This window comes from Neopelma chrysocephalum, unplaced genomic scaffold (assembly GCF_003984885.1).
Source record: "Neopelma chrysocephalum unplaced genomic scaffold, ASM398488v2 Primary Assembly neopelma1_23, whole genome shotgun sequence".
NCBI lineage: Eukaryota > Metazoa > Chordata > Aves > Passeriformes > Pipridae > Neopelma > Neopelma chrysocephalum.
In genome coordinates this window covers 932,183-950,491 of record NW_020897691.1, presented here as the reverse complement: position 1 = coordinate 950,491, position 18,309 = coordinate 932,183, and the positions used below count along the sequence as shown (strand labels likewise).

At 42.0% G+C, this 18,309-nt stretch overlaps 1 protein-coding gene across 3 annotated transcripts; it reads left to right on the top strand.

Annotated features, from left to right (window-relative positions):
- The first annotated feature begins 2,599 nt into the window (after positions 1–2,599).
- On the top strand, positions 2,600–17,458 carry DESI2 (desumoylating isopeptidase 2). 3 transcript variants are annotated; one of them, XM_027683828.1, is made up of 5 exons: positions 2,600–2,751; positions 9,475–9,547; positions 11,347–11,440; positions 11,899–12,040; positions 13,871–17,458. In XM_027683828.1, exons 1-5 carry the CDS (start codon positions 2,713–2,715, stop codon positions 14,102–14,104), a joined length of 582 nt encoding a protein of 193 aa, XP_027539629.1. In that variant the 5' UTR covers positions 2,600–2,712; the 3' UTR covers positions 14,105–17,458. The 3 variants fall into 3 exon arrangements, with proteins under 3 accessions (XP_027539629.1, XP_027539639.1, XP_027539648.1); XM_027683838.1 differs by lacking the exon at positions 2,600–2,751 and adding an exon at positions 3,429–3,514; XM_027683847.1 differs by lacking the exon at positions 2,600–2,751 and adding an exon at positions 3,463–3,490.
- The last annotated feature ends 851 nt before the right edge of the window (positions 17,459–18,309 follow it).

The following is an 18,309-nucleotide window of genomic DNA, read 5'->3' as shown; positions in this document are numbered from 1 at the left end:
TAGATGAGAGCCCTCCAGTTCCATCTGTAGCATTTGCACATCTTTGTTCCATCTTAGCTGCACCTATGCCAAGTGCAAGAGGCATACAGGAGCTGCAGAGCAACATCTGTGTGGGGTGCCTTAGGCTTCTCTAACTTCTCTTCTATGGCTGAAAATTGGTGCTCCTCTAATCATGACTATTTCTACACCTTTGAAAACTAAACAGACAATGACACTTTCCATAAAGACAAGAAACCAGACTGCTCTTTGAGCATATTTCTCCCATAGAAGGATAGGAAAATGTCATGGCATAAAGTAAATGTAGCACAGATTGGCAGACAATGATTTTGGTTTGTGGTGTTCTCTGAGAAGATTTTCTGTGTTCCCATTAAGGGCTCAGGCAGCTTGTCATTCAGTTTTACAATGCAGAAGTCCCTGGGTTTGCCACATTATACTGTTGTGGTGACAGTGCCCATGACTGATCTCTGCCCCTTTACCAAACTGCCAGACTGATGTTTGTGAGCATCTTGGAGTACTGCCATACCATACTTCCTCACTCTCCAAACTACTCAGATATGTGCAAACTGCTAAAACACAAACCATATACAGCGTAACTTTCTGCAGTATTCACTCACACTTAACATTACTTCTGACACATAGCTAATCGCAGCCTTTTTGCTCAAAAGAAGGATTTTCCTGTTTTTTGCAGATAACTGCATGAAAAAATAAACTGCATCATCGAGGAAGTCAGAGCTGTAATATTGTGTTACTCTGCTATGTATTAGGTCTAGTATTTAAATGCAAAAATTCAATTTTTAAGTCAAATAAATGACACTTTGGGGGTTTATTCTTCACCTTTCATAGAACATGAATTTTCTCTCTCCTGGCTAGAAGTTATGTATTCCTCTCCTTCTGCTTCACAGTGCCTCTTATAGACAGAAATCAGGAGAGAATGAAGACCAAGAGACTCACTACAAGTCATTCCAACACTCTGTATTTCTGTCTTGCAGCTAATGAATACTGTTAGTTGAAAACGGAGTCCCTGCCTTCTCAGATTTAAGATACAATCATATTTTCCTCAGTATTCCCTGACATGAAAGCAACTTCTTCCCACAAAACTTTTTGGTTTAATAACTACCAGTTTGTTTCCTAGCTTTCAGCCAAAGGAGCAAAGAACATGACCCAAAGGAGTTATAGACCTGTCCATATGTTTACGGTTTTACCAGCAAAGTAAGGCATTACTGCCAAGTCCTCACATGGCTAAGGTGAACCTCAGTTTCACACACCAGTCTCTCAGGTGCCTGAATTACATATTCTGACAATCAGTAGCCAAACCTGTCAGAAGTTTTTGCAACAATATTCATTTCATCTAGCCAAAGATCACTCCCCAAAGCAGGAATTGCTTTCTCTAACTGCCTACATCAGCTATGCTGTAGTACTCGAGGGATAAGCTGTTCTGTACACAAAATGGAGCTCAGCAGCCAAGCGAAATTTTAGCTAAGAAAGAGGGGCTAAACATCTAAAAGTCTGCAGCCAGAAATGATAGTGAAAGCCAGGATACCCCCCGGGATGGTACATCTCCTTCCTGCAGCACCTTCATCCCAAGGGCACAACCACAGCCTGCTGTGAACAGCACCCTTTTTAAAGTGCTGTAAAGCGGCAGTAGTAGTCTTTATAAAACTGAATCTCCTGGGAGAGAGAAGGCATCTTTTCTCCTGCTTTTACCAAATGGATTTTTGTTTTGCTGTTGCTTGAAAAGGTTATAGGTTTGAGGTTGCCTTACCACCAGGTTGTAAGGCAAGGTTACTCTCGAAACTGCCAGCAGCCTTAGGAACGGCCACGCATTCACCAGCATCCACATGCGGATTATCCGCCCATCCACACGGCTCAAACGTTCCTGCTGTCGAGCCAGTTAAAATTCCCGTTCTTCCCTCAACTCAAACGTAAAATGGCGGTGCCGGGGGACGCTCCGCACGCGGCCACAACACGGACTGGAACCGAGTAATCCTGCCGCTAGGAACTACGAGCCTTAGCCGCACGTGTGGCATGTACGGGACGGGGCGACCAGGCACAGTCCCGCGGCCGTGAGGCGGGCTCGGCTGCGGTGCAGGGCGGATCGCGTTCCCACCGGGACTCTCCAGCCACCCCCAACACTTCCCAGGACGGAGACGGGACAAATGGGGGTTTCCACATCCCAGGCCGGGCTCCGGCGGCGCGGGGCGGGCCGTGGTGGCGCCGGGCACGCCGGGACCGCATTCCCGCGCTGCGCGCCGGGAGCTGTAGGCGCCTCCGTCCCACTCCGCGCGCGCTGGGGGCGGGCTGGAGCGGCTCCATCTTGCGCCCACTGGCGGGGCTGTCTGGCCGTCCCGCGGCCCCGGCGCCGCCGCCAGCGCCAGGCAGGGCGCGACCTGCCGCCCTCGCCTCTCCTTCCCTCTCTTCCTTCCCTCCTCCCCTCCCGCCACCGGCACCGCCATCGCCACCGGGGTGGGGCCCGCGCCCGCTGCCCCCCGGCCCCCGCCGCCGGCCGCGGGCTGAGCGCGTCTCCCGGGGGCGCGGCCCGGTCCCTCCGCGGCGGCGGCTCCATGGTGCCCGCCGCCCGCCCCCGCCCCGCAGCAACAGGCAGGACGAGGAGGAAGCGGCCCCCGGGGGTCCGCACGGCCCCGCCGCCGGCCTGAGCGCCGCCGCCGCAGCGGGAGCTCCGAGCGGGCGGGGGGCGCCCGCGGGCCGCCGGCGATGGCGAACCAGCTGGTGATCCTGAACGTCTACGACATGGTGAGCCAGGGCTCGGCACGGCCCGGGGGCGACAAGGCGGGCGGGGGTCCCGGCCGCATCCCGGGAGGGCGGCGGCGGGGAGAGCCCTGTCCTGCCCTGCCCTGCCCTGTCCTGCGGGGGGCAAGGGCGGCCGGGAAACTTTTCCTGCCCTTCCCCTGCCTGTCCCCGCGGGAGTGGGCTCTGTGGGCGGCGGAGCGGGAGAAATAACGAATCCGGGAAGGGGGGTCGCGGGCGGTGATCTGGGAGGTCTGTCGATTTCTGCAGATCTTTCGTGACCTGCGACCAAAGTTTGCTGGGATGGGTCTTCCAGTGGCAGGTGGATCCGCTCCCTGTCGCAGGAGAAACTTCCCCTGCCATGAGCGTCCCCGAGCTGTGCCGCTCCCCCTGCTATTGCCCCAAAGCTCAGCAGCGGGGAGGCCCTGCCTTTCTGCTCACGAAAACCATAAAAGTGTCTAATTTTCCAGCAGGATAGTAGTTGGGGATAACCACTGTCTCTGTTGGGATAAGAGCTTTTTAGTGCAGTGTCAGTAAGGTGACTTTTTTCTGGATCAGAATTTTTGGACGGTTTTGGTATGGCTGCAATTTGGTAGAAATAAAGGAATCGTTCCAGCTTGATTTGCAGCCCTATGAGCTCACCTTCCCTCCCTTCTGGGTAATCTTTCTGTGACATCTACAGCAACTGTTGTATTGTCTTATGTTCAGCTGGAAGCTGCTCAAATGCCATGGTAACAAATGAAGTGTAAGTACCTGCATGGAACAGGAGGTGCGGATAAATAATATTAAGAAAATATTATCCCTTAATGCGTTTCAGCTGCTGGAAATTAGAACGAGTGGCATTAGTTCTCTGACCAAGTTTTGAGTCTACTGATAGAGGGACAGTAAGATCAACAGCTAGCTTCAGGTGACAGTGTTTGTGTTACTTAGCTTGTTTTGGATAGACTTTCCTACCACCATTTTAAAGTGAACCTTTGGTGTTTTGAAAGGGTGAAGGTATATAGTGTAGAGTCAGTGACTGCTGGAAGTAAGAAAATACAGCTTATTAGCTTGAGAGTGGTCATGTTCAAATGCTAAAACGTTTGATAGCAATCAATAGGGAGCTATCTGACCTGAAATCAAATCTATTTATGATATTATAGGAACTAGCCTGATCCTCGTCATCATTATTTCACCCCAATACTTCTCATAGAAATCAACATCCCTCCCAAAGGAGTTTTTTGGGCTTTTTTTTTTTCTCCACTCCTGTGTTTGAGTTCTGTCTCCAGTGAATATAACCTGTTACTTTGACTTTGGTTTGCCTTCTTTGTAGAGAATAAGGGGAGACTGGAAACAGGATTAGTCTGCTCACTGTGATTTTTCTGAGGAGGCGGGGGAGAAAGAGGTCTTTGCTCACCTGGTTAAGCTCATATGTGGTGCTGATATTAGGAAGAAGTCACTGTGTGCCTTACACTAGACTTGAGGAAGGAAGGATGCTCTGTCACATGCGTGCATATGACTTCTCTTGATTACAGTGCAAAAATACGCATTGTAGAATCTCTTCTAGCATGAAAAGAGATGGTTTTACATATATTAACTATAAATATTTGTACAGAGAAAGAAGTAGGACTTCAATTTCAGGACTCTTACGTAAGAGAGTGTCTTTAAAGTCAAGGCTTGACGCACTTCTGACTCACCAAGATGGAGACCTAGTGTTCCCACAAAGACTTGCTTAGCTGTGCAAAGTGTCGACTGGGCCCACTTCACAGGCAGGCTGTGAAAACTTTACAGAATGGATTGTCTCCTGTATAAATGCCTGCCTGGAAAGTAGGGCCATGGCCTCTGTGAGAAACTCCATTCTCACTATAATGGTAGCATTGGTGGGGTGTGACTTCAGCATGCTGTTTTCTTTTTTTCGTGTGATAGTCTGCTCTTTCATTCACATGGTTCTCCTTCATCTCTTACTCCTTAGATTTCTTTGCTGCAACCCATATCCTGCTTTCTTTTTCCTCCAGAGTTGAATTGCTGAGATCAGTTTTACTGCAGCCAACCTAGGAAGGCTGGCAGTTGACACAAAGGGAAGGGAGGTAAAAAAGCAACGGGAAAGGTGTGCTCATGAAAACTAGTGTCATACTTTTCCTTAGGATGTGTTGGGGACTGATCGTTCTCCGATTGCTGAAGCTCTGCCTCCACTGAGAAGTTACATAGCCTCTAAAGCCACCATCTGTGGAAGGAACTTATTCTCCAAAAAAGCAACCAAGTACATTTATTTGCAGATGTTTGATTGCATGTAGGGGGTGACTTTGTTTGCATTAGCCCACAGTTTTGGTATTGGTTAAAGCTGTACATCAGCACAAATCATACATAGTATAAGCTGAAGCCATAAAGGAAAGTGTTTCTATTTCCTGCTTCAGTCCTGTTTGTCGTTTTATAGCAATATCTACATTATTTGACCGTTAGAGAAACAGATTTCCTTTAAACTGGTAAGAAAAACCCAGGTTCCTGTGACGTCTGAAAGATACCGTCAGTGTACATCCTGCCTCAAACTCTTTTTTTAAATGATGTCTCAGTCCATTTTAAACTTGTTTGAAGCAGGAATTTAAACCAAAGCCTCACGTTCGTGTGCATAGCAGTCGTTACTGCATGTACACAGCCTGCTGAAATCAATGGTACTGCGTTATTTGGGGGCACTGAGAGTGGGTGGAAGAAGGGAAGTGTCTTCTATAAAGGCTATTTTGAAGTTCTGCTTGTTCATCAAATCCTGCCAACTGTGTACTTAAAACATTAGCAGGTTTGCTATTTGCTCCTGACATTCTGTGTCACTTGGAAGTGGATTTGGGGGTTTTCTGTAGTTTAGGTTTGGGATTGTTTTTTTTCGTTTCTCTTTTGGAACAAGAGACCACTGCTACTCACCTGGTTGACAGAATCAACACTACTGTAATAATCGCAAAGCCGTATGAACAGCTTTATTTTAACCTGAATACTAACTGTAGCTTCATTTCCCAAGCAGCTGCTTAGGTATGCAGGGAATACTAGGTGACCTTGCTACTGCTGGATCTCCTTACATCACTGAGTTGGTTGGTTTTGGAGCATATACCCTTCCAATGTCCTTATCACTTGAAAAAACAAAAATCTTTGATAAAAACGAAGAGGGAAGAGGGTTGAGTATTGTACAAGAAAGTGGACTTTCAAGTACTGGTGATTTTATGGAGGGAGAAAAGCTTAAGGCCATATTTACATCATGCAGTTCATACCTTTGAAAATCTTTTATGATCATTAAAAGGGTAGGGTGAAGACTTTGATATATTGTGTTTTGAGAACCGGAGTACTTTATAGTTTCATTTTAACTAACTTCTGGTTTTAGGATTCTAGTTTTTTTGTGCCCAAAGAAGTATCCTATTTTTTCCCCTTGTCAAATAAGGTGATAACAAGCTAAAGTATTAACATAAGTGAAAGCTCTGAAGAAAGTACTGTAGATATTTTTGAAGCACTGGGATTAGTGTTTTTCTTTCATTGCAGTGATGTGACTTTACCGTGCGCATAGAAAAACACTTCTCTAAAATTTTCACTATGATAGTTGCATTAAACCTGAAATCCTGTTTTACAAGACTGACATATTGCAAAATATTGAGGATATGGAATTGAAGCATTCTACTATGGCAAAATTCATATCTACACCAAAGGGAATCCAGTTTGTTCAATGGAAGCAAGGATATAGTGTTTGGGATGAGTTTGGGATTAATGAATTTATGGCATGTTACTGAACCAGTGAATTACGTAGATGTCATTTGATTTACAATCTTTATTTTGTGAGTTATGTATAATCTTTTCAGCTGTAGTGAAATTCAGCACACTTTGTTGCATTTGTCTTGCATTTCTTCAGTGAGATAAGGCATTGTGTTCAATGAGAAAATGTGACCAACCTTCCAATAGCTCATCCAGATTAAGTAATAATTAGATATAATTACTGTTCCTAGGGGGAAAGTAATTCTGCCTCATTGAAATTCTTTTATCTTCAGTTAACCTACTCTGTTCTTACTGGAAACATGAAGCGAAGTGCCAGCTTACTTCAGGCTCTTCTTCCAAAGCTCTGCTAACTTTTGTTTCATCTGCCACCAGTGCTCAGTTTTTGTAGTCTAGCGAGCCCTATGTATTGAGGTGGCACCAGTAAGGAGGAGTGTGTACTTGAATAGCACGTGCTGAATACCTTGTTGGAGCAGCTTTCCTTCCTGTTCACCTGCTTCTGTGCAGATCGAAGAGAAGGGTTGGTGACTCACTTTTCTGTCCTCTCCCTATACTTTGTGTCAGGTTTCACGGGTTGTGGGCGGGCAGAAGCATGAATAATTTTTTCCTCGTTTTTTCTGTCTAGTAACCAACTAGACTTTATTCTTTTACTGCTTGTGGGGTATCTTGTCTAACTTTTGTTCCATTTTCAGAGAGCAGCCATAACCTTGCTTGTCATTAGCAGATCCAATAGGTACGTGATGTGTAGGTTGTTTGGAATTCGAAGGCCAGATTCTGAGTTTTCTGGCCAAAAGTGTCCAGGAGAGGGAAAGACCTAAAGTACCAGGACTCTGTCTAGCTCAGTTCTAGATTAGGTTCATTTGAATGCACCTCATTAGGCAAACATACTTTCTTCCAGTGCTGACAAACTGTATGCTGACTGTGCCTACAGTTCTAACTATAAATATAAACCTAAGACTATTTTGGAATGGTCAGCTGGTAAACTGTGGGATAGGAATGGCTTCAGAACTGAAACAGGTTTATGTTGCAGTAGCTCTTCTGTTTTCCAGGGGATTTTGATTTCAGCTCATGACCAGAATCCATTGTTTTATGGTCACAAACCCATGAAGCTGGATGAGTAGTCTTAGCATCATTCTCCTTTCTTCTCCTCTTTGTTTTCTCTCTGTTCGATGTCTTTCTGTACAGAGTAAATCAACTCCGTATATTTCTGGATGTAGCTTGTTCATACAAGACTAGCTCTTTGCTCTTTCCTGGGGAGCGGAAGGAAAGAACTGCTAAGCCCTTTAAATAGACTAAGGTGATGATTTAGTGTAGTCATCCATACCCCACTAGCTAACATAGCAATGCATTGACAAAGGCAGAGATTAAAGCGAAGGGTAAAGTTTAGTCTTAAGCAAAATTTATCCACAGATCACAATGAGCTTTAAATAAATATATGGCACAAAACCTGTCTTCTGTTAATTCATGTTGACAAAATTTCTCACAAACTGGCCTGTCTGTTTGTAACTATTGGCATGACATTCTCTTTTTGCCATTCAACTTGTCTTAATTTTCATGAATAGTTTGTCAATCCAAGGTTTAGTGTATCATTTTTATTGGGAGACAGCAAGCTTTCAGAAATGCATGTTATACGCCATAATGTTTGCAATGGCACTGTAAATTACACAGTAACTCCAGCTAGCACTTCTTAAAAAAATGTGACATCTGCAACCTTTTACATCTTTATCATCAGTTGTACTGTTTTAATAGTGACTTCGCATCAGAAAACACTGATTGTGTCAACAGGTTGTGCAGAGAAGATAGCTTCTTTTTTCTGTTTGCTAAACCAGTATTAATTTACCGGCGGTAACACCTCATCCCATATCTGCCTGCCAGTTGATGTTTTGAAGTCTGCTCTGTAAAAGTTTGCAGCGATGCTCTCTGAGGAAAAAAAATCCTGTTACTGGAGTAATTGACTAAATAATACTTTTCTTGTATTTTCCAGAGGTTTTTCTTTCTAGTCAATTTCAGTTTTAAGGGCACAACTGAGGCTTTTTTTTTTTAAAGACTTTGTTTGAGGTTCCTTCTTTTAATTATGTGTCACTTGAAAATTTTTGATGCTTGGAGACTGAAATTTTGAGGGTGGTGATGTAGACAAGGAAAGAGTAATTTTGAGATTTTCGTTTTCCAGAACTCCTTGCGTCTTTAAGGACTTGAGGGTAGTAGCTTCTGATAGACACTGGTTGCTGGTGCAGCTTTTGTAAAAAGAAAAGAGAAATCACAAGGGAAATTTCTCTTCTTTCCTATTTTTTCCCTTTTTTAACGAATTGTCACTTCCTGGATTCCTTTTGAAATGCATCTGTTTTCTGTTGGTGACAATACAAGTGATATATTGGAAACAGGTGTTAGACCTATGCAAAAGACTTAAACCTGATACAGGAGACCCATGCCTCAGCAGCCTGGAGAGAGCTTTGTCTCTTGTGTGGTGACCACTATTTAAGTATTCAAAGACAAAATATAATAAGGTCATTTCAGTCCATCTTACAGATCTCTGAGTATGTCTCGTGCTCATCTGCTCATAAGCAAGTGTGATCATTGCTGTAAGTGACAGTCAGTGTGTGTATATTACAGCCTTACATTGTGATGTTATTTTTTTAAAAATGTCCTCCTTCAAGATTACTGTAATTGATTCTAGAATGTGTTCCACCTAATGGAAAACTTTACAACCTACAACTTGTTGGCAAATAGAAAGTTGATCTGGATTTCTTCCGGGTACAGACTCCTTGCTTGACAGACATTGACAGCACGAAAACACTGGCATAGGACCTAATGGAATTAATTCACTGCGTACAGTTGGGGAATTTTAATGACATGTTCTGTTCCCATAAAATGAGTTGTGCAGTTTCATTTTGTGGTAGGGTTTAATGCTTTTCATATGGGGGACAAATACATGTCAGTCTGCTATGAGAAGAAAAATCTGTATTGCAAACTAACTAGAGTTGTTCTTGTTTTCTTCTTTCCTTTTAGTATTGGATGAATGAATATACTTCTTCCCTTGGAATTGGAGTTTTTCATTCAGGTATAGAGGTATATGGCCGAGGTACGTACAAAAAAAGCACAACTTACTCTTTGTTTTGTGAATTCTGTTATTTGAAACCATTTTTCAGGTAGTGAGGGAAGTCTGGCTCCTGAAACCCATTTATCTCTTTTCTCATCTATTCTGCCTCTGGAAAAAATCTTGGACAGGAATAATCTGGTAGCCATCATGCATTCTTTTGTATAAAGCTATGCAGCTATGAAAAAGTGTGCAATTTATTCAGCCAGGCATAGAAATCTTTTACTTTAGGTTTGAAAACACTTGTTGCAAAAACAAATGTACACTTTATGTAAGCGTGGTTGAATCGTATTCTGCCAGCACTTAGTGCAAGGAGTTAATTTTCAGGTACAGAAACAAGAGAGGCACCCAAGAGTGCATGATGCTCAGGAAAAAGTCTATTCCTTATTGGTAGGTTGGTCTGCTTTAAGGAGACTGTTTCTTTAAAAGACATCTCGTTCATGCTGTTCATAAAAGATACCCTAGTGATAATACAGAAATACATTTTGATTTTGCTAAATAGGTTGTACTGTGGGACTCAGCTTCTTGATCTGTTCAGGCCACTTAGAATCTGCACTGCTGCCAGAAGGTGTTTCTGGGGAAGCTGTAGCACAGGCTCAGGTCTGAGGTGTTTCTGCACAGCAGTATAATGATGCTCAGAGGTGGTGGTGTTGCTGAAAGTAGTCCATTTAAAGAAGACAAATCTACTTCAGTTCTTTTTTTTGGAGGTGAGGGGAAGCAGCAAAAGGCAGGGCATGCAGTCCGAAGGCCACACTGCTCAAAGTTGTCCTAAACTATGTTTCAGCTACTATAATGGTCACATTGTAACTGGGTTTGCAAGTGTTACCAGAGCAACAAATTGACAATACTATGATTATTGTAAAAAGTGGGGTTTTTATTTGTTTTAATCTGAACCAGAAAGATCTGACTCTTAATAGTGCTGTGCCTGAAACCCAGTTTTTGAGCTGTGCCAAATACATGTGCCTCCCTTCCTGTTGCGATTATAACAGCTTTCTCATATAGCAGGTCATGCCCCTGCTAGAACAATGACTTGCATTTTTCGAAGTACATCAAACTTTTTATTCATTAACGTGTTGTAAAAAAGATTATCCCCAAAACTGAGTGCCAGACTTGCATGATGTGTTATGAGTTTTGAGGAAAGGAAGCGTGAAGTCATGCTTAAAGCTTTTTATTGCAGTCTGGGCACGGCATGCTGTGTTATCTGACAGACACAGATGGAAGCTACAGCATACCGTGATATTGTCATGTACTGTGAGTGCTTGTGCCAGCAGACGCTATGTGCAGACTTCAGATGCGTGCACTGGTTTACTTTCTTGTTATAGTAAAAAAACTCGTGACAGTTGAACCTTTGCAAATCAAGACATTTAAAACCCTCTTATGCCACTACTTGCTGCCACACTTAGAGCTATGTAGTGCACACTGAATAGAAGTGCCATCAGACCTTTGAGGATGCTGTACTTTGAATCCCCAATTTAGACATATCAAAGTGGACCTTTAAAGACAAGCATGTATAAAGAACATTGGTAGGATTTACAATTTAACTTGTAAATCCTCACTTATACAATGAAAATTATATACTTACTGTAAAGTTATTCAAATTAAATCTATACACTGTGGGAAATTTCCTGTCAGTTTTTACTCATTTCCAGCTCCTTTCATTTGTGATAATAAGATGTCTGGTTCCTAGCTTTACATCCACGTGAAGTTGTCTTTGGTCAGTGAGCCCTGCTGTTCTTTGCTGTCATCATATGCTGGTTTTGTTAAATTTGAACTTTCTCTTTTAGAATTTGCCTACGGTGGTCATCCATACCCTTTTTCTGGAATATTTGAAATTTCACCAGGAAATGCTTCTGAGCTAGGAGAAACATTTAAATTTAAGTAAGAAAGATACCTATTTTCTTGTTTTCTGAGAAGGCATGTGAAAAAGACAATTTGTTGGATTTATTTTTGAGGATAAGAAGAATTGTACAAGGATTTCTGACTTTCTGAGAAATTCATGTGTTTACTTAGAAATGAAAGATGGACAGAGGTAATGAGATAGTGAAGTGTTTACAGCAAAGAACTTTTTTTTTTAGCATACCATTAAATTTCTTAAATGCACACAAATTTTGTGGACTTGTGGCTAACTTTTTCAAGGTGGATAATAGGCAAAGAAACATAATCTCTCATGATAAATATGAAAGTGATGCTGTAAAATGGAATAGAAAGAATTTATGTTGTTCTAGGAGGACCGAAAGATCTCACCACCCACAATGTGGTGACTTTTGAGCAGTGTATGAACAGTAATCCACCTGTATCATGGGAGCCTGATCACTTACTCTCTGTTTCTCTTCTAGAGAGGCTGTGGTTCTAGGCAGTACTGATTTTATGGAAGATGACATAGAAAAAATAGTAGAAGAGCTTGGAAAAGAATTCAAAGGAAATGCTTATCATCTAATGCACAAAAACTGCAATCACTTTTCTTCAGCTTTATCTGAGGTAAACAAACATGAAGATCTAGAAAGATACTTCCCAGGTGGCTACAGAGTATCATCTTCCTGTCCTGTGGAATGCTTGGTCTAATTTCCAACTTCTTATCTCTGATACCTTGGGCAAATGTCACCATTTTTCAGATTGTATTTGTGCTTATGTCCAAAGTACAAGATTTTGCTGTCAAAAATGCTAAATATTGTTCTCATACATAGCTTGTGTTCAAGCAGGGGTGCATTCCTAAATGAGAGACCTAGTAAATGAACTAACAGGATTTCAAAATCATTTCAGTTGCTTCAGAGATTGCTACTGAGGATAGTATTTTGGTCAGTATTTCCCTACAGAAACATCAAACTGAAAATAATTTTTAAAGTTATGCGCTACTGTTAAAGAATATCACATTCATTGAAGTTACACAGACAGTGTTAATCTTCTGCCTGAGAGGCTTTTGTCAGGGTATTGCTCTGCCAGCATCTGTGTCCTGGTCATGTAGATACTTGAGTCATGCAAAGTATCTGACTGAGGAGTCAAATGGGCTTTGCTTTTTTCCCTTTGCAATGTGATCAGTTTGCCAATATGATTGAATGCCTGATCGTTCACACATGTATCAACACAAGGGAAGGGGTCAGGAACAAGTATCCCAGGACAAAGAGGTGAATGGAAATTTGATTTTTATTGATAGTTGGCAATCTGTGCTTGCCAGAATTTATGATGTTTCACTGAAACACTCCCAAACAAGAATGGCTATTTTTTCTGTAGTGAACTTTCACAGATTTTAATTTTTTTTCCCCCCAAATAGTTAATGCACTCTTACTGTATAGCCTGTGTTTTGTGTAGACTGATCTTCCAGTGGTACTGGAAAATTTTATTGAGATGATGATTCATGTGCAATGCTGGTACAAGTAAGTCGGGTGAGACACTAACAAAGCTGCTGTTGGTGTGAAATCTGGCCTATATGGACAGGGTTTTGCTATACTCTTCAGCTGCATGGTCATATTGTCTCTGTTTAAGTGTTTGTCCTATTAGTGTTCTATTTAGTGTTCAAATTGACTGTAAAAGTGGGTATAATTACAAGGTAAATGCTGCTCAGTTACAGCAGAATAATGCTCCCATTCTCCAGATTTGCACTGGAGTAAGTAATACCAGAAGTGAACGTGGAGGCAGTTAAGTAAAATGGCTCGCTCCTTGAATAGTGACAACGGAATTATTTAATGACTGATGTGCAGTACAAATAAGTATTTAATGCTGCTTTATATATTTTTGAGGAGTTGACACCAGCTGTGCAGTGTATATCCTCTCTTGTTCCAGTGAACCTAAGTGTGCGTGCTTGTTTTGTAAGATAGTGACATCTCATGAAAGTTGTCAGAGGCCATCCCAGTAAATAGCCTCAGCTGTATGTGTAACTCCACACAGCTATAGTATTTTTGGTCATTTGATTTCAGGGTGCTTTTTTGTATTAGTGAAGTTTCTCCTGCAATTTCTGTTTCTGGGGAATTAGCAGTGAATGGAATACTTACCTTAACTAATTTCTGTCCCTTTCGTAGAAGTTATGCAAGAAGAGTGAGGTGGTTAGGCTTTCCAGGACTTCTAAGAAAAGCACAGAACCATGTGTCCAAATTTCACAGTGGAAGATAAGTCTCCTTGTGGGACTTGGGATGCTACTTTTACTGATGGAGAAAACTTGTCTTAGTGCAGCTAACTTGGGTGCTTCTTGAGTGGCATTTGTGATAAGTAAACTGTAAGGCTACTGCAGGTTTTGGTTTTTAATTACCACGCTGCAGTTTTGTTAATGCTTAATCCAGAAAACAAATTAATCCTTTCTTTTTCCTTCCCCCGTAGATTCTCTGTGGAAAAGAGATTCCACGATGGGTGAATCGCCTTGCCTACTTCAGCTCTTGTATACCCTTTCTCCAGAGCTGCCTGCCGAAGGAGTGGCTAACTCCTGCAGCTCTCCAGTCTAGTGTCAGCCAGGAGCTACACGATGAGCTGGAGGAAGCTGAGGATGCAGCAGCATCAGCTTCCTTGGCAAGCTCAGCATCTGGGTCTAGAACTGGACGCCACACCAAATTATAAGTCCTCCTTCAAAGTAACAAATGGTTTGAAATTCAGTTTAATCTCTCCAGCAACTGGCTTCCTGACAGAGCTGACTCTAGAACATTGTTTTTATATGCAAAAAAAAAAAAGCTCTCAGCAACCCATGTTTCAGCTCAGGATTATTTATGTAGTGAGAGGAATTGCTGGGAGAAAAGGGAAGGATTTTGTTTGAAGCCACCCTTTTCATTTTCACCCGATGTTTGGTAGACCTGGATTAACTTAACATCTTGTATAAAGCAGAACTTAAATTATTTGTTTACAGTATTGTGTACTGCTGTTTACAAGTCCTGTAAGGACTCCTGCCACCATGGAAGAAGAAAGAATTTGAGTTTGATTTAACTGTTGGTGTAACTCAAAACAGTGGTGTGATGCCCTGGATGAACTCTCCCCTTTATTTTCAAGATTTAAGGCAGGCAAACGTTAAAATGAGAAATGCCAGAAACTGCTGAATACTATATATGTGAACAGGGTATTGTGCATTTTAAGTGGCTGATGTAAGCAGGTAGATTCCAGGATGTAGGGAGACTGGTTCCGTCTAAGATCTGTTCCTAGAAGTATGACCTCTACATTAATGAAACTGTGGATTTTTGCACATATGAAGGGAAATTTGTATTTCATTACAATGCACATTGATCCTTCTTTTCTAACTCAGCCATGTAGTTTACATCTGACCTCCCATCTTTATTTACAGTTAACTTCAATCAGGATTTAGACATGTGAAAATCATCTGTTAGAAGCATGAAAAATTTTTCGCTGTTTGCTTTACTTGATTTCAAACTTGTATCTACAAGTAGTACTTGTATTCCTTTTTTGTTTGTTTCATATAGTTTGGAATCGTGTAAAACAAGCCATTTATGTTTGGGGAATGGCCTTGCTTCCTGCTGCTGATTTTGCTTCATTTGAGTTTGTAAACATTCATGTCCTTTTTTTTTTTTTTTGAGCTGTGAAGTGCTGCCCAGTTGTGCATATCTGCACAAATGATAGAGAAATCCTAATTTATTTTCCCACTGTCTCTGTCTGTGGCATTAACTTTTTTTGTCAGATGTAATGAAGAAAAACCTGAAAACTGCTTATGCACCTGCGTGTTTACACAGCAGAACCCACTAATCTGCACACATAATTATATCTGAAGGTAAGAGATATTATTTTCTAAAACACAGAAGTATGTTTGCTGGTAGATTATAATTAGAGCTAAATTATAATTAGTGATCAGAATATATAATGGAATGCCTTATTCTTGTTCACTTACCAAGAGAATTAATGGTTCTTCCAATCATTAGTGTAAATTAGTGAGGTTCTATTGTGCGCATAAGGCTACAGTAGCACAAACATGAGGGAGGTGAGCTTGTGTATTTTCTAAGAGTTGCTGCCTTAAACAAAAAACATACCATCCCTAAACTGATCAGCTCACAAAGAAGTGTGTATTACTAGAAATATAAATGATTCTTACAAGCTTTATTTTCAGTCTGTTTCTGGGTTTAGTTTTTCCACTAAGTGAAATACTGACTCTACAGTTTCTGCTGTTTAAAAGGAAAAAAAGTCCTCTAGGGAGGCAGGAATGGTTCATGTTACAAATGCTCCTAGCCATGGGTAGTCGGTGCCATTGAACCCTACAGGAAGGTGCAATAGGCTGTATCCTAGTAAGAATTCTTATGATGGCTTACTGCGACTCGTGTTAGAAACAAGTTGCTCTGCTGGCAGCTGAGTTGAATCCTTTGTCAGACAGATTTTGTTTTCACTTATCTTCTGTGATGCCATGTAGGTACAGAGAGAGAAACACTCAGTTCTGGGGGGGGAGAAATCACATGAGACTCTTTGTGGAAAGAGTGAGGTAATAGTAGGAGTCTCCTTAACTGTATTTTGGTACGTATTTTAATAATCTCTTCTACCACATGGGAAAATGCGTAAGACTGATGAGTCTGCCACTGACTTCGTTCTCTGATCTCCAGAAGCTGGACATACTTACCCTCCCCGTTGAGTGCTTTTCACTTGAATTTCTGAATTTGAGTTCTCCTTTCCTTTTTTTCCCTGTAGTGAAAATGAATATGGTGGTCTCCAGTCAACTCTCAAGCATTACAGAACTGAATCTCGCACTACACACAGCTAAGACAACAGGCTGCAGACAGGTTATTTTGTCTCTGCTGTGTAGCTGTGGTAGTAATGTGACTAAGTCTCTTGGCCAAGGCAGGTCCTTTATTTCAGCTCAGGGTTGAGGCCACTGATCTAGCAATGTACTGTAGCTTTTCCTAGGCTTTAGGAAAAATAAATAGAATGAATTTTCATTGCTACCTTTTATGTACCAAAATCAGCTTTTTAGGCTTCTGATACATCCAGAGTGCTAGGTCACAAATCTCTACACCTTCATTAACACACGCAATTACAGCATGTACAATGCAAGAACGTGACAGATCACAGCACAGTTTTTATTTAGAAGTAAAACTAAGACTATTTTTTATAAAGCAGACTGGAAAGTTTGTAACAAAAACATTCATTTTATTGGTAGCTGTACAGGTGAAAATACTGTCTCATGCTCCATAATGATTTTTGTGTTTGTTTCAAAACCATCAATTTGTAAATCCTATGAGGAAACTGACACCTGAACCCTGAAGGCTGTTGGGTATTGTATCGAAGGGAGCGGTACTGTAACTCCAGTCATGTGCTGTCAGCTCAGCTTCTGCTGGATGCCTCCAAAAAGTCGCCCTGCCAGTGGTTACTCTGATTTGTTAGCAATAGAGCAAGTTACCTTTCACCAGCATTACTGCCAAGCAGGGATTACTTTAGTCTACTAATGACCACACTGTGCTAGGACTAGAACACTCCAAAATGCTGTGAGAAAGCTGGACACCTGTGGAATCTTTTCCATCAAAACGGGTAGAAAAATCACCACTTCAGGGTTCTGCTCTGTTTACTTTCTCATTCTTGTTTAGTTTCCTGTGAGATAGTACTTTTGATACTTATTACATTGTTTAACTCGGTCATTTTATTTAAATGCCATTTTCTGTTCAGCAAGCCAAAAAAATCCAATGTACTGTTAGCGTGCACCAATAACTCCAGAGTGGCTTGGTAAAAAAAGCATAGTTGCATTACTTCTAAAATTGACAATGCAATTCTGATCACTATTGATAGATGATAATTTTCACTGTTGGAAGTTGCTTACAAGCTGAATATTCACTGATGCATTTTTTGTAAACTTGTATTCAAGTTTACTGTACTACATAGTATTTGTATAAAATTTGAAGAATTTTGACTTTTGTTACCTGTACATGGCAACAATTTGTCTAGCATCTTAAACTTAAATCCATCAGTTTATTAAAAATACTTTTATAAAAAAAAAAGACAGTTGGCTCTGTGTGTTACTCCCCTTATACCCTTGTACTGTTTTGGCAGTGCCACCCAAGCTGATCTTTGGTTTAGAAAGATGGTTTTGAAGGACAGTAAAACTATCTGGGGGTTTCCTGTAGTTAAGCTGTAGGTTGTTACGCTGACGTGAGCGTCAGGTGCTGTGGTTTGGTTTGTCTGAGGTGTTATTAAGAGCCACTAGTTTCCATTAGACTAAATTCAAAATGTGTTTAGATTTGGTGTACTAACTACATCTGTTGGGGTATCCAAACACCCTGCTGTGCTGGGGATATGTTGCAGGTACTATGTGCCACATTCTACAGCTTTGCTTGAAAGCCTGGCCCTGTGGTCTGGATTTGCAGTGGACTGAGGAGCCACAAGGCGTGTTGGGTCTGTAATGTCTGTGCCCTGCCAGTTCCTTTGAGCAGAGCAGAAGTACCCAGAGTTCAGGGAAGTACCAATGGCAACATCAGCCTCAGCCATGGCTGCCTGTGCTGTGCCTGCTCCTGTGGCAGCAGCACCACTGGTGCACAGCTGACCCAGACTGGAGAAGCTCCCCTGGCTTTGAATTAAAAAGCTGCCAGGTTATTTCCTGGACAGGATCGCTCAGCAGTTGGGTTACAGCCTGACAGAACCTGTGGGGTGGTGGCACCTCTGTTTAAAGCTGTGGTTGCTCTGGGCAGCAGAGCTGGCCTGCTCCTTGCAGCCACACTGGCTGTGGGGTGCTGTGGAGCAGCTGCATGGTGAGCTAACTGGCACAGCCTGTTCCCCAAACTTTCCCAAGCTCTGGCACAGTGTTTGCTAGCACCCAGAGGTGTTAGCAGTGGAATTTGCAAAGGGCAGGT

Coding starts and splice junctions, on each gene's coding strand:
- DESI2 (XM_027683828.1), top strand. CDS start 2,713: ATGGCGAACCAGCTGGTGATCCTGAACGTCTACGACATG. Junction 11,441..11,898: donor GGAGAAACATTTAAATTTAA/GTAAGAAAGATA, acceptor TTTCTCTTCTAG/AGAGGCTGTGGTTCTAGGCA. Junction 12,041..13,870: donor TTTCTTCAGCTTTATCTGAG/GTAAACAAACAT, acceptor CTTCCCCCGTAG/ATTCTCTGTGGAAAAGAGAT.